The following is a 24,955-nucleotide window of genomic DNA, read 5'->3' on the forward strand; positions in this document are numbered from 1 at the left end:
ATGTATATGTTTGCATATGCCCAGACCTATATGACTATATGTTATTATTTTAATGGCATTGCAAATTTAATTATCTAGCCTAAGGTAAAGAAAAAAATCTCCCTTTGCAATGTCAAAGTAGCTTTGGCTATAGGTTGTTAAAACAGCATTTAGAAAATCTATTTGGTTATTTCAACAACTACTCTTCCACATGGATACTCCCCTTTGGCCATAAAGACACACGGGACCAAACCAGTCCTCTCTTGCAAGATGAAGTAAGAAAATGCTTTCAAATAATCCAAAGTACAATCCAATCTCTCTAATACAATAAGGTTTTGAAGTGATACACTTTGTTAGTCACCGAGAGGAAATGGTTTATATTCCACCACATTTAAGGTCCATGCTCAACATCAAGCTACCAGTTAGGTAATAGAAAAAAAAATGTTTTAGTTATTTCAGTGACTCCCTAACTAGGTGGGGTGTTCCGCCTTTGTCTGCTCCTAACTGGGCTAACACTCCGCTTGAAACCAACAAGGAAGCAGGGCTAGGTGGGTGCGGTTTTGAACCTGATTGAAGCCAGCAGGTGGCACTGTTCCCAATTTCAAGGTCCAATTAGCTCCTTGCTGTAACTGACACCCCTCTCTCATAGTTCCTAATACGGAGCAGTCCAGGTTTTTCCATAATGTTGTATCCCCTAACTACTGAGGTTACATTTAAATGGTGACTGTTATCCAGAATTGTAGTGTATACAGTAATCCCTCGCTACTTCGCGGTTCACTTTTCGCGGATTCACGACTTCGCGGATTTTATATGTAAGCATATCTAAATATATAACGCAGATTTTTCGCTGCTTCGCGGGTTTCTGCGGACAATGGGTCTTTTTACTTCTGGTATTTGCTTCCTCGGTTGGTTTGCCCAGTTGATTTCATACAAGAGATGCTATTGGCGGATGGCCGAGAAGCTACCCAATCAGAGCACGCAGTTAAGTTCCTGTGTGCTGCTGATTGGCTCAGCGACAGAGTGCTGCATTAACCACGAAGTCTCATCTCACTCATTCAGCATTAACGTGCTCTTGCTACTGCATTCAGGGGATTATCACCTTCATCGTCATCATTTTTACTGCGCAGCATATTCATCACCATCATCACGTCATATATAGCTACGTGTACTTCACTATACAGTAAGTGTAAACTTATCTACCGATTTCATATTGCTTAGCAGTTGTCCCTGTTATTAATAGAGTAAAGGGTGGGTTGTAAACAATACAGGGAGGGTTTAAAAACGTCCAAATACACATTAAATAATTAAATAAATATGGTGTCCCTACTTCGCGGAAATTCAGTTATCGCGGTCTCCCGCGATAAGTGAGGGATTACTGTAGTCTTTTTTTTTTTTTGCAAAGTAAGTCTATGCTAACTCAAACACTACATTAACTTATTGTCCACTCATAACCAAATATAATTCCATCCATCCATTTTCCAACCCACTGAATCTAAAAAAAGGGCCACATGGGTCTGCTGGAGCCAATCCCAGCCAACACAGGGCACAAGGCATGAACCAAATATAATTAATAATCATAATTAAAAGTATTGTGTAGCCTCTTTAATGTGACTCTTAGTTAGAAAACTATCAGCCACTGGATGTTTCATTGACCCCATGCTGGTATTACCTTGTTACTTAGAAGCTTGTACACGTGCCACTTTAATGTGTTTTTCACATCAAACTTAGAGTGGCCTCCCAGAAGGTCCAATGCATAGTGTCGCAGATACTTGGTTTTATTTTTTGACTTGACATTCAGTGTAGAGTTCCTGATCAATAAATGGCTTCAATGTGAATCCTCCGGGCCAAGCAGTTTATTCCTTTTTGTGAGTTACAGCAACTCAGTTTTGGCTTCTGTAATTATCTTGATTTTTATGAGGGAGGCAGAGCAAGATGAGCAGAGGTAGAAACCAGCATTGAGGCAGCAGATCAGCGTGTTTACTGGGCAAGAATAGAAGGAATTGGGGTGTAGAAAAGGATTACTAGATAAAGCAGTCCGTAACACTCGTGTCAGGGAGAGTTAGCACTAGCAGAACAGCCGGGGCAGAAGTGTTTATTAATAAAGCAGGAGCACAAACAGTGTAGGCCGAGTAAGGAAGTAATAAATGGGGCACAGAGTTTGGAAAATGATGGAGAGTAAAGTTAAGTAACTGCAGGCAGTTGTGGTGTTGGACGTTTTTAATGAGCTACCAGGTGTTAAATAACTGCAGTTGTTTCTTCAATCCGATTTTGTTCTTTTAAAGATCTTGAGTTAAATGTTTGTAAAGAAGGGTTGAGCTGTTCAGCTCCTAAATCAAATTTTTAACAGCAAGGCCAATACAATGCAAGTCCTGTTTGATGTTGGACTTTTGGAAGGAGGCCTTGGATCAGGCCTGCTGTATTGCCAGCACCATCAACCTCGGAGTTGTGACTATCGGGCCATTTTCTGGACCCTGCAGAGCTCAACTGGCTGTGATAACTGAGGTGATAGGTAGGGAAGGGGAGTCCATTGTGTCCCCTCCAAACCAGTCCCCAGAAAGAGAGCAGCAGTGATGGTGGGAGACTCTGTCATCAGGGCCTGAGACTCCTGTTCATTCCACGGACTGCGAGTTTTGTATGGTGTGTTGTCCTTTTGGGTGCAGAGGTGGGAGATCTCCCTGGAGTAGTGGGTAGGCTGCTAGGCAAAGCAGGGCAGGATCCAGGAGGCCTTGTCCATGTTGCAACTAAGGGAAGACTGTGACTTCGGCTATCCAAATTTAAAGAGTTAGGTGCCAAGCTGAGGTGTAGAATGAACAAGTGTTGCATGCTAGCTCAGGTTAATTTGTGGCTCAAATCCTGGTGTAGGACAGAAGTTTATATCGGCAGTGGGACTCCACCTGGAACAGATAGGACCTGCTCTACCGTGATGGGTTATGTTTGAAATTGAGGGGCACCAGTAAGGTGTGTGAGTAGGCTAGTCGAGGATTGGGGGCTGGAAAGTTTAGGATAGGCCGTGTTTAGAATTTCACATATATTACTCTGCAGATTTGTTATTCCACTAATCTCTAGCCCAAAATGGCTTCCTTGAATGCTCAGAGGAGGTCGGGAGCAGATAGTGCGTTGCTGGACCCTCCTGGATTGGGACCCGAGTGCACCACACTGGGACACTGTGAGGTTTTTATTTACAGTAGCTGGAGTGCCAATCCTGCCACCAACCCCCAAGTCTTCCCTGCAAATTGAAGGGCTGGATGCAGAATAACGTCCTACCGAGGACAGAGCAGTTGCAGGTTAAGGGCCCACCAGAGTTAGTCTGTTCTGGCGTATCAGAAATAATGCCAGTGAGTTGGAGTTGTATGTAGTTGAATATAGCGACGATGAGATCACAATAATGGCAATGTGGCTAAAGTTCAAAGATGGGGTTGAGAATAAAATCGATAGTTGCACATTATTTTTTTTTTAAGAAGGATAAGCAGAAAAGAAATGGAGGAGGTGTTGCCATTTATGTCAAACAGAATGTAAATGCAAGTCTTCTTCATTTGGATGATGAGGATGTCTGGATTTGTCTGGAAAGCATTAGGGTGAAATGCTTTTATTTGAGGAGTGTACTATGGACTCTCCAATGTGAACAGCAATATCAATACAGAACTTTTTATTCAGATAAGTTTAGTAAGGAACATTATAATCAAGGGGATTATAATTAGCCAGATTTTAACTGCACAAACTTTGCAAATAGTGGAGCACAAAAGCAGAAGTTTGTAAACATAACCAGTGGCTGTTTTGTTAACACAGTATGTTAAAGCACCAACACCGCTATCTAGATTTAGTATTTTCTAACAACCAGGATAGAAGCGAGGGTGTAGAGGGGATTGGACAGCTAGGGTCAAGTGACCACAATATAATGCAGTTCTCAGTGTTTAGAAAGGGTGCAAATGCAATGAATAAAACTGTTAAGTTAAACCGTGGTAGGGCAAATGTAGCAAAGTCTAAGAGGGGTAACAGTGGAAACAGTCGAGGAGCAGCGGAACAGATTTAAAAATGGTTTACATGTAATTCAGGACAAGCATGCCCTGTAATTGGAATTAGTAAGAAATTAAAAAAACAAAAGGGTCAATAAAGAGTTGATAAAGAATCTGGAAGGGCAAATCACAGCTCTATAAAGCATACAACTAATAACTCTGATGTGAATCATAGGGCGTAGGAGAGCAACCATTAAGAAGGCTACATGAACAACTTCAATTTCAATTCTTTATTGTCATGTGTACATGTACAAGTACCATGTACAATGAAATGCTTGTGCCCCTGCAGACAGTGAACATAAAAAAACACACAATAAATAAATGAATATAAATAAGTAAGTAAATAAAATTAGAATCCTAGGAATAAATAGAGACAGTGGCAGAAGTATATGTGCAGGTAGCAGTGGAGGTGACACAAGGTTACTGATTGTTCATGAGTCTGACTGCAGTTGGGTAGAAACTGTTCCTGCACCTGGAGGTGCACATCTGAATGGACTTTAGTCGCTTACCTGATGGGAGGAGGGTGAAAAGTGACAGTGCAGGGTGGCTGGGGTCTTTCCTGAGACAGAGTGTAGTGTGGATGTCATGGATCACAGGGAGCTGTGTGCCCGTGATCTGCTGTGCTGTGTTCACCACATGCTGCAGAGCTCTGCAGTCCTGAACTGAGCAGTTGCTGTACCAGAATGTGATGCATCTTGTCAGGATGGATTCCACAGTACACCTGCACAGGGTTGTGGTGGACATCCGGGCCTTACTCAGTCTCCTAAGGAAGTAGAGGCATTGTTGGGCTTTCTACTGCCACAGTGTGACTTGACCATTTAAGGTCATCAGTGAGGGTGACTCCAAGGAACCTAAAGTTGCTGACCTGCTCCACAGCCTCACCTCCAATGTAGATGGGGCTGTGCTGTGTTGCCAGTTTGTGGAAATCCACAATCATCTCCTTAGTTTTGCTAACGTTAAGGGTGAGGTTGTTGTCCTGACACCATTCTGCCAGGAGTCTGACCTCCTCCCTGTAGGCCGTCTCATCGTCCTCGCTGATCAGACCTATTACAGTGATATCGTTGGCAAACTTGAGGACGGTGTTAGAGCTGTACTTAGCTACGCAGTCATGGGTGTAGAGCGAGTAAAGCAGGGGGCTCAGCACACTGCCCTGCGGGGTGCCAGTGTTGATGGTGATGATGGAGGAGGTTTTTCCACCAATATGCACTTGCTGAGGTCTGCTGGTGAGGAAGTCCAGTACCCAGTTGCACAGTGAAGAGCTAAGCCCCAGATCCAGGAGTTTAGCGATGAGTTGTGATGGAATGACGGTGTTAAATGCAGAGCTGTAGTCCACAAACAGCACCCTGGCATAACAGTTCTTTAACAGTTCAACAACTTCTCATAGTCATTTACAATTGTACATTTATGTATTCCTGCAGGTGCACCACAGAGTCCCAGGTTTTCCCCGTCTTTATCTGTTGAGACTTCACATCAGGACAACCAACAACAGAAACCGGATGACAAAAACATGAAGAAATCAAGCTCTGGATCAGAGACTTTGACAATATCCTCCTTACAGTTAAGTGCTCTGCCTGTCGTGAAACTAACAAGGATTGACACAATTAACACTCAACAACAGGTAGATGAAACACACTCCAATGCCCTGCCTGTCCACCAACAGCAAAGAAAAAGTCTGAAATATCAATCGAAAGATAAAGCTAATCAGAGGAACCGTACAAGTAAAAGGCCATATACCTGCTCTGAGTGTGGAAAACGATTTTTACAAAGAGCCAAACTTGAAACCCACAAAAGAGTGCATAGTGGAAAGAAGCCCTATTGCTGTTCTGAATGTGGAAAAGAGTTCATTTTCAACAGCAGCTATAAGAGCCACATGAGAACTCACACTGGAGAGAAGCCGTATTCCTGTTCGGAATGTGGCAAAGGATTCTCCAGTGGAGGAGTCCTTAAAAGACACATGAGAATTCACACAGGAGAGAAGCCGTATTCTTGTTTGGAATGCGGAAAGGGATTCTCTGAAAAGAGCAGTCTCAACTCCCACATGCCAACTCACACCGGTGACAAACCATACAGTTGCTCTGAATGTGGAAAGAGATTTTCAAAGAGGCAGCGTCTTGAGGGACACATGACAATTCACACTGGGGAGAAGCCATACGACTGTACAGAATGTGGAAAGAGATTCTCACAACGAGCCAAACTTGAAGCCCACAAAAGAGTTCATACTGGAGAGAAACCGTATTCCTGTTGTGAATGTGGCAAACGTTTCTCGGAGAAAAGCAGCTGGAGGAACCACATGACAACCCACACTGGACAGAAGCCATATTGCTGTTCAGAATGTGGCAAAGGATTCTCCAACAGGGGAACTCTTAATAGGCATGTGAAAATTCACACTGGAGAGAAACCCTATTGTTGCTCTGAATGTGCAAAAGGTTTTTCGGAAAGGAGCAGCCTTATCTCCCACATGAGGACTCATACTGGAGAGAAGCCGTACGGCTGTTCTGAATGTGGAAAGCAATTTTCAAAACAGCAGCGTCTCAAGAGCCACTTGACAATTCATACTGGAGACAAACCATATGGCTGTTTAGAATGTGGCAAAAGATTCTGTGACAGGAGAAATCTTGACAAACACATGAAAATTCACAGTGGAGAGAAGCCTCACTCTTGTTCAGAGTGCGGCGAATGTTTTTCAACAAGGGGTCATCTTCATAAACACAAAAAAATTCATATTGGGGAGAAACCCTACTGCTGTGATGAATGTGGGAAACGATTTTCTAAAAGGGACCATCTTGAAATCCACAAAAGAGTTCATACTGGAGAGAAACCGTATTCCTGTAGTGAATGTGGCAAACAATTCTCTTGCAAGAGTGGCTGCAAGAGCCACATGATAACTCACACAGGAGAGAGGCCATATGGCTGCTCAGAATGTGGAAAGCGATTTTCCAGTGGGGGAGTCCTTAACAGGCACATGCGAAGTCACACAGGCGAGAAGCCGTATTTCTGTTCTGAATGTGGCAAGCAATTTTCGAGAAGGAACTATCTAAAGAGCCATGCAAGAATTCACACAGGAGAGAAACCTTATGGCTGTTTTGAATGTGGAAAGCGATTTTCACAAAAGGGCAATCTGGAGAGCCACACAATAATTCACACTGGTGAGAAACCTTACTGCTGTTCTGAATGCGGAAAGCAATTTTCAAGAAGGCAGCGTCTCGAGAACCACTCAAGAATTCATGCTGGGGAGAACCCATACAGCTGTTTGAAGTGTGGCAAAGGATTTTGTTACAGGAGAAATCATAACAACCACATGAGAACTCACACAGATCAGGCCCCAAAAGGTCAACCTGGCCAAGAAATAACGAGTGCTGAAGACTGTGCAGTGGTAAATTGAAGATAAAGAGGAGATCACGCAGCCAAACCAGAATTTCCAGCTGAAAAGGTAGGCTCACATAAAACTGGAATCTCAAAGTTCTCTTGATTTCCAGACTTGATTAAAATACCGAATCTCTAATTTCACTACTTTTAAGAGAAGTTCAGAATATCTCCAATGAGCAGCAAAAGAAATATGTGTAGAAAGGGAAAGCTCCAATAGTAATGAACACTGACGGGATGAAGAGAACATTTGTTGTGAGGTGGCATTAATACTAATAACAAACAAATTAAGTAAAAAGAGAAAAGGGTCATATTTAAAAAGAATGCCCAAATATGAATGGATACACTTGGAATAGATTATCACCCAAAAGTGGAATGCCCTATAAAGGTATGAAAGAAGTAAAAATGGAATGGGGTGGAAGTATAATAGACTGAAAGTGCTAATATTAATGAAGCAGAAGGCCCAGAAATTCAAAAATCAGTGAGAACATCTGCAGAAACTCGCCCAAACTCTAAAATGAATAAAGCACCTAAAGCAAATACCCGGTGAAGAAGTGGGCAAGACCTCCTCAATAGAAGATGGGGGAATTAAAGAATAGCGCCCGGACCTTGTCGATATGGACAAGTACCCAGAAATCTATAGAAGAGAGATGTTACCAGGAATAGCACTAAACAACGCTGTATGTGATATCATAGATAAGCTCAACAAGGCCACAATTGAAATCAAGCAAACCTAATGGTTTATAACGGACATGACACTCGACCGGCTCAGTGCTGTCACTTCTAAAGGGACGGAGCAAAAGAATATCAAAGTCAGGAGAAACTGACAAAACTATTATTGATCATGCAGGAGATGAATAGGAGAAAAAAGAGAGAGAATCTTTATAGGAAGTGTCATGAATCAAAACGTACAGTAGATGGAGCGTATGAAATCAAAGTCCTGGCTAAATACGCTACGATGCTGCAGTTTCAGTGGCTGTTCGACCCACCATAATTGACCCGAGTGCAGATGTCTGTCCTAAGCATTGCATTAGAAGTAGCCTTATCTACACATCAGAGAGCAAGAAAGCAGGTTCGATCCACTGGGAAACCAGTCGCTGTGTTCGGATAAACCACAATGGGAGCCTGGGCAATAAATAAATGTCTCCCTGGAAAGACTCTCAAGGAAGAGTTCACTTATTATCCCTTTGGCCTTCCCCAAGGTGAACTGTTTGATTGAACCCTTTTTATTGTTTTCTGACATCAGAGTCAAGTTCAGCTGCACCATCCCTCGAGTCGGGGAGTCTCGACTTTATTCCATGTGATCGCCGCTGATCTGCTGAGGTGTCACTGTAACATCTGTTGACAGGGTGGGATTTGTCTTCAGACGGTAATCCAGATTCATCAGATAACTTACCTAGGGTGGTATAAGAAGACTGGTCACGATAATCAAGTTGGAAAATTGTAGGGCAGAGTCTCCCAGAATGCATCTCTGTGTTCTTTGCCATTATCTACCATATACTTGTAAATATTTTTATTACTGTATATCACTTTGAGTTTGCTGATTAAGAAACGGTTAATTATTGTAAACCACATCTTGATCTTTTGACTTTACCCTCACGAGGATTCATGTTGAAAAAGTTTATCCCTTTTCTGCAGACACTTGCTGGAACCTGGCCTCGGAGTCCAAAGTGACGGCAAGGCTGTCTGAATATTCAGCTTTTGAGGTTTTTATTCTGAAACGTGTGTGACAGGTTGGGTGCATGCGCTGATAGTGTGTCGCCGTGCCCACCATACGACAAACCACCGGGATTGGGACCCAAGTGTAGCGCGTGACACAGTCGCTGGAGGGCCAATGCTGCCACCAGTCCCCAAGTGTTCCCAGCAGGTCGGAGGACTTGATTTGCTGGGCTGGACGCAGATTAACGCCATACCCTGGAGGAAGCAATTGCAGGTTAAGGGCCTCGCTGAAGAGGTTGCATATAAAATATTATTCATGTAGCACATGCTAAGAGAGCTCTTTAGCCCTCTGAGGTTTTATTATAACCCAGTGATGGGGAAAATGAAGCCCCGTGAAGCTTTGAGGTTTTCTTTCTATTTGTGCCGAAAAAGATTCAAAGCTTTGAAGCCTCACCCCAGTATGAACAGCGACATCTGCTGGTTAACTGAGGTCAAGGCAAGCATATCAAGAGCGCAAGTGAAGCAGCGCTCGCTGTTTCAGCCTCATGTCATCAATAAAAGGACAGAAAAGTCTGTGTTCATTTCATTCTGCTAAGGTCCTTGTCCATTTATACTATTTAACTGTTGAACGCCGTTTTCCGCTCTCCAAATCTCTCTCTCTCTCCTCACAACCCAACATTGTTGAATAAGAATGATGCATTTTATATAATAATTCTTTGCATTCATATAGCGCTTTTCTCACTACTCAAAGCGCTCGATGGGTTACCTGCTCATTTAGCGCCACAGCTGTCAAACCAATAACGCGCGCTGTGAAGCACTGATGACGTTCGAAGCTTCAAACGTCACGGGTCACGTGACAGCGGCGTTTCGCCCCCAGCTCCGACACCGTGATTCGACTCGCTACACTTCAGATTGACTGACACAAGCTTCGACGCTTCGCTATGATTTTCCCATCTCAATTATAATCACATGTGCCTCATGATTACGTGACGGGCGCATTTGAAACCCCCTGGAAGCGAAGACACATCTGCACTTTGAAAGCCCCACACGGTGTCGACACGTCAGGCTCGCTCGGCCGTTCACTGTTACAGGGTACAGTACAAGTCTTACCTGCACATGCTAATCCACAGGCAGCATGTCCATGATATAATAATAAATGCGCGCGCAAATAAAGGAGCGCTTCAAAAGGATGACGTCAATTGGGCGCAGCGAATAAAGGCAAATGCAACAAAATTACAGAAAATTTATTAGATAAAGGCAATGATTGAACGTATAAAAAGGTGAAAGCAAGAATATTAAAACATCCAATTAATTAATGCATGAACTTCTAACGAACTATTTCTAAAGCTCTCTATATTTCCTTGTTTTCAAAATTACAGAAAATTAGATTAAGGCAATGACTGAATGTATAAAAAGGTGAAAGCAAGTTACACTTGAAGCTGTAGATTATGTGCAATGCCACGTAGATATTCGAGATGCGGTCTATTAGCATAATCAAGGACAATTAATTTAATTCGCTCCGAAGGTCATCCTTTTGAAGCTCGCCTTTATTTACGCGCGCCTTTATTCGGCGCTCAATTGAGGTCGCCCCTTTGAAGGTCGCCTTTTTGTGCGCGCCCTTATTGAATAGAACCTGTGAAAGGTGCTACACGATGTAGAGACATACGTGAAAGGCATTATATAACGGCTTCATGTCGTCCTTCTTGTCTTGTGATCAGAGTACATATAGTGAAATTCTTACGTGATGTCCTAATCTGCGGATTCCCACTCTTCTTTAAGGTAAGGCCCACCAAAACGTTGCACCTCCTAACCACTGAGGCAACATTTAAAAGGTGACTATTAGCCAGAATCATAGTGTATTGTCTTTTTTTTTTTTTGCAAGGTAAGTAAAATGCTAACTCAAATACTACATTAAGTATTATTATCCATCCATTTTCCAACCCGCTGAATCCGAACACAGGGTCACGGGGGTCTGCTGGAGCCAATCCCAGCCAACACAGGGCACAAGGCAGGAACCAATCCCGGGCAGGGTGCCAACCCACTGCAAGTATTATTATTATTATTTTTAACTTATTGTCAACTCATAAATTAAGAGTAAAATTAATGTGTAACCTCTTTATCTTTATGTTAACGTTCAGAAAAATGAGCCTAAAACACCGAGTTGTTTTCAACAAAACGTTATTGTTAAAAAAAAATAATAATAATAAAATGTGAAAATCTAAATGTCAACCTAGAGCCAGTCGAAAGGGTCTTGTCTCGTGTTGACTGCTGCCCCGATGCAGGTTTACTGCGCATCCTCCATGTGATACGTTTTGAGACGACACAACAGGGACAGTGGACGCGTGTTTTTCTTTTCGCACCGTTTTTGTTGCTTGCATATGTGAGAGTAGAATGTCAGTGCCCGCTCTACGTGATTATTGCGCCCCCGTGTGTTATTATAGGGTACTGCACCATAAAGCTTAGGGCTTTCCACATCCCCCCTGACATGACCGACAGTTGCTGCATTGTGAACGGAGCTTCGTGGGCTCATTTCATTCTTGTCCTCCACCTGACTGGAATCATTTTCCAGTTTTTTTTTTTTTGTCATGGAACAACTATCATACCATGGAAGAGTTTCACACAACTGACTTCACCAGGCATATCACGGAGGTTCAGTCATACAGCATCAACTTCTGGCGACCACTTCATGTCGTCAAGCTGAACAATGGTTCATTTTCAGTTTGCTCTAAAACTGCCGTTACAACTTCATTTGCCATTGTGCTTTTTGTTAAAGGCTCCGTCTCAATCATGAATATTGATGAATTACCTTAGAATATTTCTTTGCTATGGAAATGCTTCCCCCTCCCCAATATGTTATTTCATCCACTAGATGGAATCAGAATACTGCCCTGAGAATTATTAGGGGCTTAACAATGTAAAGTGTCTCAATACATATAATTGCCTAGAATTTCAAGTCAGGCTCAGGCTTTAATGCCATAGAGCAGCGGTTCTCAAATGTTGGGGGTGCGAATGTTGCCATATGTGGCATAATTTTGCTATTCGTAGGAAAATTTTAAACTTGTAGCGGCAGCAAAAAATATAGGAATAAATTTTATTAGGGTTTTAAAAAAACGTTAGGGGGGCGCGATTACAACTGTTCCGAAAATTTGGGTCACAAATACTTAAAGGTTGAGAAACGCTGCCATAGAGGTTAAGTAGATAAAGAGATCTGCACCCTTATTTTGTCATTGATGAAAGAGTTGTGACAACCATTGTGTCAAGCTGGTGGAATAAACTATTTAAACACCAGGCATAAATTCATAATGAGTGCATTAATTAATAGCCACTTGACAAAGGGCTACAGTATTGTATATTAACACCATGATGGTTGAACTCCACACTAGCCAACAACAAACTCCCATTTCTGGTAGACGCTCAAAAGTTAAGGAGTGAAAGGAAAAGAGGTGTAGACCAGATAAGTCAGGGACAACCCAAGAATGTTTTATAGAATGTCCGGTAGAAGCAAGTACTTGACCAGAAGAAACAAAAACTTGAAACCTTCTGGAGAAACAGATAGGAAGACACTCGAGGGAACAATAACAAATAACAAATTTCAGAAAGAAGATTAAAACACACAAATGAAGGAAATGGTAACCACTGAAGAAACGGCAGCAGTTTCTATCTGGAGGAGACCTGGTGCAGATACCATACCACATGTCTGAGTGTACAAACGTGTGAATGAAACGCCCTCAGGTGACGTCTACAGCTTTAAAGTTCCTAGTAAGGAGGTCACAAGTTTTGAACTTGGGACGTTATACTCATCATTTATGGTACTGGAGAGTGGCAGTGAGCTGCATGCTGATTAGCACAAGGATTTCCGAAATCGGGGTGTGGTTCCTAGGGGGCGATGCAGCTCCCCAAACTCCCATCACAACAGGCCTGGACACAAGTTCTCCAATAAATAGGGGCTTTATTGCGTGAAACCTTTACAGAGTAAGTGTTTCCCACAGCACAGTCACCACACTAATAAACAGCACTCTCTTTTTCCTTCTCCAATCTTCTCAGCAAGTTTCATCCTCTTCCTCCTCCTCCTCCTGAATCTGGCTTCCGGGTTGAAGTGGGGCTGTGTATTTTATCTCACAAGCAGTATTTTATCTCGTAAGCACTTCTGGATAGTTCTGAAGCCCCACAAGGGGGGATTCCTGATCCCAGGACCCCACACAACCCAACAGAGCTGACCCATGAGACTACAGCACCCAGCATGCCCTGCAGAAATCCGTATGGGGGTTGTAGTCTGGGTAGGTTGCCCTCCAGTGTCTTGGGGAAGGTGCCAGTAAGCTGCCTTGCCCTGCCCTTCCATCCTAATTGCCTCCTGGCTGGGTAAGGATTCCTGTTCAGTCCCAGCCGGGACACCCACCTATACAGGCCGTTCTTTCGAGGTTGATGTTCTTAAAAAATCCTTTCCAATTTTAAAGATGGCCTTTAAATTGCTTCAGATAGTTTTTAAATAAACATAATTTGAAACGTTCAGCTGTTGCATAAAAGTAGGCCTACGTCAGGATATTTCTAGCCTAGGATACGGCGTGACATCTGATCTCGTATGTGGCCAAGGTCTGCTGTACTTTGGTTAACACTTAAAGAAATCATGTCGTGTGACTACTGTTAGGAGTCCCCAAGATCTAAGATCACGCTGTGCTTATCAGAAAAGTGCACATATAAGTGGGGGGCCTTGGCCAGGTGGTACAACGTTTTGGAGGACCTTAACTTAAAAAAGATTGGGAATCACCAGATTAGCACATCAAGTAAGAATTTCACTCTATTCTGCACACAAGATGATAAGGAGAACATAAACCCGTTATACCTTTCACGTATCTCTCTACATTATGTAGCACCTTTCACATTTGCTACTGATACTCGAGTGGCGACAGGCTGCCTGTGGATTAGCATGAGCAAATGAGAATTTTACTGTACCCCGTACCAGTGAACGACCTAGCGATCCTGACGTGTCGAGCTTTCCAAGTGCCGCTTCTAGGCTTGTTGCAAATGCGCCGGTCACGTCAGGCATGCTAGCACCGTTGTAACAATTCGTCTCGAGCGCTAACCTGAGACGATTGCTACCACTAATCTGTCCTAGGTGACGGCAGATGATAAAAGGATAGGCCAGTATCACACCCCGATAAATTTCCCGTATACCCGTTATTCTACTCAAAACAGTTCCTTAATACCAATACATTTATAGCCCACAAAAACTATAGTCAATATCTATACTTGCATTACATCAAATAAACAGCAAAAAGAAATACAATCCCTTACACATGCACCCCGCCACCCTGAAATAACCCTTATATTGCAGCGCCACACACATATACATATATATATATATACACAACAACAATATTCATTCCCTCAGTTCCCCTTCCAGAGATGATAAATAGCTCCACAGATTGTCTACTGTTCTGCCACGCAACTGCCGGCAGGCAGGCAGACGAGGAGTCCTGAAAATTGCGGACTATAAGCACAATCACCTCTTCGTCATTAAAGACATACAGTCAGTCTTGCGCCATGATAAAATATAGTAAGTCCTTTTTAATAGCTCACCAGAGTCCGTAGGAAATAGCGGAACGTTCGATTCCCCGATAAAAAGAAGACCTTCCACCTTCTGACAGTACTGTAGGAGCACCTAGGCTTTCTACATGGCCAGTGCAGTAGCTGATCTGTATTTTAATTATCTGATGCTCTTCTTTCACCCTTTTCCTCCTCCCTCCTTCACTCTTTAAAACGGCGCGCTTTATGCAAAAAAAACCAGTAAAACCGGAAGTTCCGCCTCTGGGGCACCGCTGTCAATCTCTAGCTGTAAGAATGTTCCCCACAACACCCGATCGACAGCAGAAAACATTATCTTTATGTGGCAGCGCGACACCGTGACGTCACTGGCATCGCCACACCTTGAAGCCGATTTGGTCAGCTGATCGGTTGCGGATCTTTGGCTCAAAAGCAAGCGCGTTGGCCCTTCTTCGGTCAGGTTTATACTTCACGTGACGCAACGTGTACTGCAGCGGACGCTACTGCGACGCAAGCGTTGTGCTGTTCATACTTGGCGCGCATACTTTACGTAAATCTGGAAGATTCCACCACGTGGCAGTGCGAGATATCATCACGGTGAGAAAACGTTCGGCTTTGCTGTGTTGTAAATTACCTGAAACACCCATTAAATTCTGAGGACACCTTTGCCACAATATCACTGAAAAGGATGTTTAATGATCACATCCATCAATCCAGGGATGTGTCCATTCCAGCAAGCATCAGGCGCGAGACAGAAACACAATCCCGGGAGGGGGCATCAGCTCATCGCAAGGTGAATACAAGCACTCACATACACAGGCGTCACTTTATCGTCACCAAATTCCCAAACCTTCATGTCTTTGGAAGAAAACCAGGAGCCCACTGTGGAAACCCAGCAGGAAAACACGCAAACTCCTGGCAGGGAACACCAGCGACGTGACTCCGTGAGAGGCAGCAGCGCTACCGCTCTGCCACCGTGCCACCCCCACATGTGTAATTATTATTATTATCTGTAGAATGTAACATGCATACTTTAATGCATTTCATCATGAAAGTGATATCCAGTATACAGTGGTGTGAAAAACTATTTGCCCCCTTCCTGATTTCTTATTCTTTTGCATGTTTGTCACACAAAATATTTCTGATCATCAAACACATTTAACCATTAGTCAAATATAACACAAGTAAACACAAAATGCAGTTTGTAAATGGTGGTTTTTATTATTTAGGGAGAAAAAAAAATCCAAACCTACCTGGCCCTGTGTGAAAAAGTAATTGCCCCCTGAACCTAATAACTGGTTGGGCCACCCTTAGCAGCAATAACTGCAATCAAGCGTTTGCGATAACTTGCAATGAGTCTTTTACAGCGCTCTGGAGGAATTTTGGCTCACTCATCTTTGCAAAATTGTTGTAATTCAGCTTTATTTGAGGGTTTTCTAGCATGAACCGCCTTTTTAAGGTCATGCCATAGCATCTCAATTGGATTCAGGTCAGGACTTTGACTAGGCCACTCCAAAGTCTTCATTTTGTTTTTCTTCAGCCATTCAGAGGTGGATTTGCTGGTGTGTTTTGGGTCATTGTCCTGTTGCAGCACCCAAGATCGCTTCAGCTTGAGTTGACGAACAGATGGCGGGACATTCTCCTTCAGGATTTTTTGGTAGACAGTAGAATTCATGGTTCCATCTATCACAGCAAGCCTTCCAGGTCCTGAAGCAGCAAAACAACCCCAGACCATCACACTACCACCACCATATTTTACTGTTGGTGTGATGTTCTTTTTCTGAAATGCTGTGTTCCTTTTACGCCAGATGCAACGGGACATTTGCCTTCCAAAAAGTTCAACTTTTGACTCATCAGTCCACAAGGTATTTTCCCAAAAGTCTTGGCAATCATTGAGATGTTTCTTAGCAAAATTGAGACGAGCCCTAATGTTCTTTTTGCTTAACAGTGGTTTGCGTCTTGGAAATCTGCCATGCAGGCCGTTTTTGCCCAGTCTCTTTCTTATGGTGGAGTCGTGAACACTGACCTTAATTGAGGCAAGTGAGGCCTGCAGTTCTTTAGACGTTGTCCTGGGGTCTTTTGTGACCTCTCGGATGAGTCGTCTCTGCGCTCTTGGAGTAATTTTGGTCGGCCGGCCACTCCTGAGAAGGTTCACCACTGTTCCATGTTTTTGCCATTTGTGGATAATGGCTCTCACTGTGGTTCGCTGGAGTCCCAAAGCTTTAGAAATGGCTTTATAACCTTTACCAGACTGATAGATCTCAATTACTTCTGTTCTCATTTGTTCCTGAATTTCTTTGGATCTTGGCATGATGTCTAGCTTTTGAGGTGCTTTTGGTCTACTTCTCTGTGTCAGGCAGCTCCTATTTAAGTGATTTCTTGATTGAAACAGGTGTGGCAGTAATCAGGCCTGGGGGTGGCTACGGAAATTGAACTCAGGTGTGATACACCACAGTTAGGTTATGTTTTAACAAGGGGGCAATTACTTTTTCACACAGGGCCATGTAGGTTTGGATTTTTTTTCTCCCTAAATAATAAAAACCACCATTTACAAACTGCATTTTGTGTTTACTTGTGTTATACTTGACTAATGGTTAAATGTGTTTGATGATCAGAAACATTTTGTGTGACAAACATGCAAAAGAATAAGAAATCAGGAAGGGGGCAAATAGTTTTTCACACCACTGTAAATCTAAGGATTCTAAATGTGCAGAAAACTGGAATATCATAAATGTAATGTGTTGTGTGTGGCGATTGTTGCTGTCCGTTCAGAAGCTCACAGCGATTAACAACTGGGTCGGTTTTAAGATGACATTTACGACAGTCTACTTTAATGATAAAGTGAACTACGAGGCTAAAGTGGACATTTTTGAGATTTAAGTCAAAATTTTGTACTTTAATCACAAATTCAGGTTTACTATAAAGGAATTAGAGCCATTTCTGTAATTGCTGAGTAACTTTAGCCGGATGTCACGATCATCCAACTTTCTGAAACAGATCCCCGCGGTTAGTTAGAAAAGGAATTTTGGGGCGTTTTGAGCCGCGTGTCACATGCCAAATTTGTTGCTTTTTATTTTTACGTTAAAAAATTCCTCGCTCTTACACCCCACCGACAATCAAGTGAATTAAATTTGCAAATGATATGCAATGAATTTCGATGTGTTTGATAAATCCTGTGTCACTGATGCGAAAGTAAAAATGAAAGGGACACCACAGTGAAACTGTAGCACTGCTTTGGCACTGGGTGCCGCCAGTCTGCAAAACCGAACAGAAAAGTGCGGACACACAGTGTGAGGCTGTGTCGAGAATGTGTGTAGCTTTATGCCAAGCTAAGTTTTAATACAGCTTGATGTGTGCGAGTAAACGAGCGTACGGAGCATTTGTGTGCGTATGTAGTGTTTATCTATGAGGCTCCTGAGGCCTCATGTATCACGCCATGTGTATAATTCACACTAAAACAAGGCGTACAGACAAAAGTGAAATGTTCGTACCCACAAAAATATCCAGATGCATAAATCTGTGCAAACGCAAACTTTCACGTTCTTCCGCTAAATAAATCCTAGTCAGCGTGAAAAGTAACGCACGTGCACGTGCCTGCTGTCCCGCCCCAGCTCCTCCCAGAATTACGCCTTTTTGAATATGCAAATCAATATAAATAGCCTTCTGTGAAAAGACAATGGCAAAAGTACAAGGGAAAATAGAAGAATTTCAGCGAATACCAAGTGGAGGCGAGGAAAAACGTACTATTTGTTGGTTTAAACAGTGGTATAAACTACAAAAGGAAGTTGATCAAGTGACATACCGTGTTGGAGAAACTCAAAAGCTCAAGTTCACAAAGTCGCACAGTGCCCGAAATAAAAAAGAAGTTGTCAGATATCAAAGTCGGTGTGAAAAGGCGAGTCGTAGCCCACCGTCTGAGTGTCATATGAAAGCTTATTAGGGTACAGACAAAAAAAATAGGCACACAGTGGGAAAAAAGCACGAAATGTCAACTTTAATCTCGAAATTTCCACTTTAATCACGTAGTTTACTTTGTCGTTCACATCGAACATCATAAACTTCATCTTAAAATCGTTTAATTTACTAGTTTCTCAAGCCCATCATAACTGAAGTAGCACGTTAAATGCTTTGTTTTGTATTTGTTCTTCTATGTGCTCTGTGTGTGTGAATCACTATGTGCTTCTGGGCTTTGTCTTCCTCCGACAGGACACATAATCCATTACATTCGTGATATTACAGCTCACTGAATAATTAAAACACTGAGATGTATACGTGATGTGATTATCATGATGATAGGAATGAAAGCATGTTATTAAACATGGGAACACGGTGGCGCATTGATTGTTCATGTCTCACGCAAGATGCTTGCTGTGCCGTGTGCGACCTTCGATGAAATACTTTATTGTAGCAGTGCTGTCTCTTTCAAACGTACTAACCTCCAATTCCTGTCCTTACTTTTCTTTCTCCAAATACCCAATCGCCACACAATCAGCTCTGTAATAGACGTGAAGCCATCTGTAAGCTTAGAACGCCGATTCTTCAAAACTTTTAAGGAACATTGAAATATCTTCGTAGTACATGTTTAATTATTCTATCCGTCTATCCTTCCAGTGTCGTGTCAGCACCAGCAAGAATACAACACAATGCAGGAACAATCCCTGAACAGGGCACCAGATCCTCACTAGCACTGCGGCAGCATGTCCTCACATGGTTAATTATTAACAATATAGATTATTTAAATGAGGTTAACATTTTATCTGTATAATGTAATAAACATATTTTGCTGCATTTCATCGTAAAATGATATCATCATCATATGTAAATACACGCTTTATAAAGTGGCTCAGGTTGTGTAACATTCTAACTGTAGTGCAAGTTTACAGTGAGGTGATTGTACTTATAAGTACCAACAGTTCCACCAGGAGCACTTGATGGACTGATTGAGTGCGTTTATAGTTCTTGAGATGAAACTGTTTTTGAACTGCGAGGTCCAAACAGTAAAGACTCTGAAGCGTTTGCCGTATGAGGGCAGTTCAAATAGACAGCATGGCTGAGGCAGCGTGTGCTAGATGCTGTATCCCGATAATTCTCTTTCTGATCAGCTGCTGTAGAGCTGTGATTCACACTCAGATACAGTGATATAAATACTCCAAGTGGTGCAGTGAGAGTAATATGGAAAAAGAAGTTCCACTAAAGCAGTTATGGTATTAAGAACAGTTTGACCATTCCCTGGACCATTATATTGCTGCAGGTTAATTACAATTAGATGCCTTAAACTAATAAACAATATGCAGTTAGTTTCAGTGTATTTATAAAGCCACGTCAGGGATGTGGATCTAAAAAAGAAAGGCAAACCACACAGGAACAGTAGCACTGCTTTGACGCTGGGTGCCGCCAGTCTGCAAAACCAAGCGGAGAACTTGCATACGCCAGGGTTTGAGCTACCGTGGAAATGTGTGTGGCTTTACACCAAGTTTAGGTTTAGTACATCATGATTTGAGCCTGGAAACGTTCTTACACAACATTTTTGTGCGTACACACCGTTTATACATGAGGCCCCCTGTCACTACCGCATCTCCTTGCAGAAGCCTCAAAGTATTTAAACATAATGTCCACTTAGACGGGAAAGTGAGAACTACAGCCGGTCATTGCAGCCCCCCAAAAACCCTCCAGAAAGTTCCTTTCATCCTGACTGTGAGCAGTAAAAACAGGAGGAGTGGAGGTTTTAAAAGTCACGTTCCTGTCCAGCAAGCTAAGACATGCACAGCAGCCACAATGGAGGTGGGTCTTGTAGAAGGAAGCCCACCCCATAAAGGCACTGGAGGGTGGTGAGGGAGGTTAATCCTGCAGGATCGTCCCAGAATCCCACTGCCTCCTTTTTAAATTCAAGGCTCTTTCAGGGATCATTTCTCAGAAATGGTTTGGTGGGCAGACTATGAAAATTAAAGTGACCCTCACTCTTAAGTGAAAACGTTTTAATTTGCCACTTAAACTGGCACTCAAGATCTCAGCGTAGCACCCACATTGTTCCTAATAAACAATTGTTACCTGCACATAGAAGTGTAGCGGCCCACCGCTGTGGAATATTCTGGCTCTGCTGTTGATATAAACAGTAAAAATCCAGAACCATCTCCTACCCTTTGTGTTCAGATAGCAACACAAGTGAAACCTGGTGATGATGTGCCATTCGCGTGGACTGCTAATGAACTACAGATGTACAATTTGAGATTGCAGGCGGCATACGGCTTGACAGCTTAAACAGAATCCCATCGTAACTTTATTTCATTGTTTCATCACCCATTAAACCGACGGGGAGTCGTTTATTGTGCAGACCTGCACTTCAAGTCCGAGGTTTCCGTCCACTTTGGGTGAATTCTTTAAACTTCACTTTCCAATCCCTCCTCAGATGTCATCCTAACAAACTGTACATTCGGTGTATCGTTTAAGACGTCTACTCTGTGAAGGCCAAAATGGATTTTTCCCCACAATGTTCACCGAGCTCAGAGAAATTCACTTTTTAATCGAGCAGATCACAATTCCAGTGGGTCACAAGTCTCCATACACTTTGTTCATATTTGGTGGCATTGACTTTAAATTGTTTAACTCAAGTTAAATGTTTTGGGTCGCCTTCCACCAGCTTCTCACAATAAGTTATTGGTATTTTGGCCCATTCCTGTAGACATAACTGGTGTAACTGGGACAGGCTCGCAGGCCTCCTCGCTTGCACACGTTTTTTCAGTTGGGATTGAGGTCAGGACTTTGTGATGGCGACTCTAACCCCTTGATCTTGTTGTCCTTGCCACAACTTGAGGTCGGCTTGAGGTCCTTGTCCATTTGTGACTGAGCTTCAGCTTCCTCGCTGAGCTCTTGAGATGTTGCTGCAGTGTCTCTCCATCGTGATGCCATCTTTTTTGTGAAGTGCACCAGTTCCTCCTGTAGCCCCCAAATACCTGATGCTCCCAACTCCATGCTTGGCAGTTGAGATGTTGTGTTTTGCCTTTCAAGCCTCACCCTTTTTCCTCCAAACGTAATGATGGTCATTATGGCCAAACAGTTTGATCTTGAATTCATCAGACCAGAGGACATTTCTCTAGGTCTCTGCCCCCAGGTGTCATTGCAAACTCCAGTCTGCATTTTTGATGTTAGCTTTGGTGCAGTGGTTTCTTCCTCACTGAGCAGCCTTTCAGGTGATGATGATGATGATGATGTCAGACTCATTTTACTGTGGATATTGAGACTTGTCTACCCGTGTCCTCCAGTGTCTTCACAAGGTCCTCTGCTGTCGTTCTTGGATTGATTTTTTCCTTGTCATGCCAAAGTCCATTCTTCTCTAGGAGGCAGAAAGCGTCTCCTTCCTGAGCAGCTGGATGGTCCCATGGTGTTTATACTTGTGTATTATTGTTTGTACAGATTAATGTGGAACCTTCAGACATTTAGTGATTGTTCCTAAGGATGAAGCAGATTTGTGGAGCTTCAGCATTTGTTTCTGAGGTCTTGACTGGTTTCTTCTGATTTTTACCATCATGTCCAGCAAAGAGGCAGTTCAGTTTGATGGTCGGCCTTAACATCCATCCACATGTTGACTCCAATCAGGCTAATTGACTCTCAGAAGCTAATTGTCTAATTGCCTAAAGGCTTGACATAATTTTCTGGAATTTTCCGAGCTGTTTAAAGGCCCAGTTAACAAAGTGTATGTAAACTTGTGACTCACTGGAATTGTGATAAAGTCAATAAAAAGTGAAATAATCCAAGGTCTGTGTACATTATTGGAAAAAAGGACTTTTGCCCTGCACAACATAGATAATTTATAATGTGTTAGTATAAAATGAGTGGAGGGCTTATAAAGGGAGTTTTCAGGAATTAACCCCAAGTGTGTGGAAAATTCTGACTTCAACTGTCCATACACCCAGGGGAAACCTGGGATTAGTGTTAACCAAAATGAACTCCTTTGGAGATGTGGGAGGAAAATCCACTCAGACACGGGGAGAAGGTGCAAATTTCAAACAGGAAACATCCTGGCAAATGAATTAAAACAGACAACGCTATGTCTGTGAGAAGGGAGTACTGTCCGCTGCAATACAGAGTGAAGGTGGCACCGGGGTGGAACCAACTTGGTAAGGTGGCGCCGGGGTGGAACCAACATGGTAAGGTGGCGCCGGGGTGGAACCAACTTAGTAAGGTGGCGCCGGGGTGGAACCAACATGGTAAGGTGGCGCCGGGGTGGAACCAACATGGTAAGGTGGCGCCGGAGTGCAACCAATTTGGTAAGGTGGCGCCGGGGTGGAACCAGTTTGTTAAGTTGGTGCCGGGGTGGAACCAACTTGTTAAGGTGGTGCCGGGGTGGAACCAACTTGTTAAGGTGGCGCCAGAGTAGAACCAGTTTATTAAGGTGGAGCTGGGGTGGAAACAACTTGTTAAGGTGGCGCCGGGGTAGAACCAGTTTATTAAGGTGGAGCTGGGGTGGAACCAAGTTGTTAAGGTGGCGCCAGGGTAGAACCAGTATGTTAAGGTGGAGCTGGGGTGGAAACAACTTGTTAAGGTGGCGCCAGGGTAGAACCAGTTTATTAAGGTGGAGCTGGGGTGGAACCAACTTGTTAAGGTGGCGCCAGGGTAGAACCAGTTTATTAAGGTGGAGCTGGGGTGGAAACAATTTGTTAAGGTGGCGCTGTTGTGGAACCAACTTGTTAAGGTGGAGCTGGGGTGAAACTAACTTGTTAAGGTGGCTCCGGGTTGGAACCAACTTGTTAAGGTGGTGCCAGGGTAGAACCAGTTTGTTAAGGTGGAGCTGGGGTGGAACCAACTTGGTAAGGTGGCGCCGGGGTGGAACCATTTGTTAAGGTGGCGCTAGAGTAGAACCATTTGTTAAGGTGGAGCTGGGGTGGAAACAACTTCTTAAGGTGGTGCTGGGGTGGAACACAATTGAATGGAAGAACCATAAGTGGAGTTGTTAAAACAGGCAAGAGACTAACCAGGAAAACAGAGACTGAGAGCAGCCAGACCAAAGTGTACCCAAAAAGCGATCAGAAAGAGAAGAAAGACTATGAAATCAAAAATGGTAATAAAGAAAGCAAATGTGCAAAGTTTTTATTCAGTTTCTGTCACCCTCGTCTGTATACCATTCTCACACAGATGACTTAATTCACACAACTGCCAGGAGCAATTTTTGTGGCAACCACAGATGTGAAGTGGCTACTATGACACAAAATGGCAACATTTCTGAAGTTTTTTTTAAAAAAAAGAAACCGTTAAAAACAAATAAAAAACGTAAGAAAATGAACAAAATATAAATATATGGAGAGTCAGGGAAAGATTCACATCCTACAGTGCTGTCCAAAATATATACGAGGCAGGTCAATCTTAGCAAGTGTTAATAAGGTTAACATATTGAAATGCCTGCGGTGGGTTGGCACCCTGCCCAGGATTGGTTCCTGCCTTGTGCCCTGTGTTGGCTGGGATTGGCTCCAGCAGACCCCCGTGACCCTGTGTTCGGATTCAGCGGATTGGAAAATGGATGGATGGATGGATATTGAAATGCTCTGCCATTATCAAAATTCAAATCAAGTCTTCATTTTTGCCAAATGAATAAAAAAGCATACATACTTTTCCTGCATTAAAAGCATCACAAATCAGCATTTATCATTTAAAAAAAAAATCTGAGTAAGCATATAACTTTTTTTTTACTATATATACACACACACACACACACACTAGGGGTTTGCCTCCTGCTCACTTTGCTCGCCAGCCACTTTGCGTTGTGAAGAGGGGGGCTGAACGCACCCCACGGGGACTCTTTGCTCATTCAGCTGCTGGCTTGATCGATCTGCATCTCACACGGCACTTCAAACATTTAAAAGCCTGTACAGCAGCTGTTCAACTATTTCTGGCCCCGGGTGTGGTTAAATCTCTTGGCACAAACTCAAGTCTCGTGGGACGTGAATTCTTGATATTGAAAATCTAACAACAGAACATTAAAGCTAAAAAAATTCTGAAAAGAATAGTACCAAACATATATATGTAGGTTTTAAAACAAGCCCAATTTAAAGCGTGACAAAAAACACGCCATAAAACCATCACCGCTGTACTTTTTTATATATATATATCTTATACGCCTATATGATCTGAGAATATCAGAAACTCTGAGAACACAAAGTGAGATGGATATTCTGAATGTCCCTGTGCTCAGCTGGTGGCACCGCGATCACCACTGCCTTTTACATCTTATTGCAGGAGCCGCGTGACTGAATAAGGAACAAGGATAACAGTAAGGTAGATGGGCCTCAGAGCTGGCCTCTATCATTAATAAGCGATGTTCAATAGCCTTTAAATAAATGGAATAACATTTACATGTCACGGCGAGTTCAGATACTGTGGCATTTCTTTACTGCGGAAAACCAACCTGA

At 43.0% G+C, this 24,955-nt stretch overlaps 2 protein-coding genes across 4 annotated transcripts in view; one reads left to right on the top strand and one right to left on the bottom strand.

The window, feature by feature from the left end:
• LOC114643754 (oocyte zinc finger protein XlCOF6-like) overlaps positions 1-9,270 on the top strand; it is a 44,381-nt gene extending 35,111 nt beyond the window's left edge. The window contains exon 4 of one of the 3 annotated variants that reach the window (XM_051925127.1): positions 5,760-7,609. In XM_051925127.1, coding sequence (XP_051781087.1) covers positions 5,760-7,374 — 1,615 coding nt within the window. In that variant the 3' untranslated portion in view covers positions 7,375-7,609. Of the gene's footprint in view, positions 1-5,410 lie in introns of all 3 variants that reach the window. The other 2 variants (XM_051925131.1, XM_051925137.1) reach the window with 2 other exon arrangements.
• The window catches only part of LOC114643527 (gastrula zinc finger protein XlCGF57.1-like), a 318,307-nt gene that overhangs the window by 155,636 nt on the left and 137,716 nt on the right, over positions 1-24,955 (bottom strand). The gene's annotated exons all lie outside the window — the stretch shown is intronic.

Source organism: Erpetoichthys calabaricus, chromosome 1 (assembly GCF_900747795.2).
Source record: "Erpetoichthys calabaricus chromosome 1, fErpCal1.3, whole genome shotgun sequence".
NCBI lineage: Eukaryota > Metazoa > Chordata > Cladistia > Polypteriformes > Polypteridae > Erpetoichthys > Erpetoichthys calabaricus.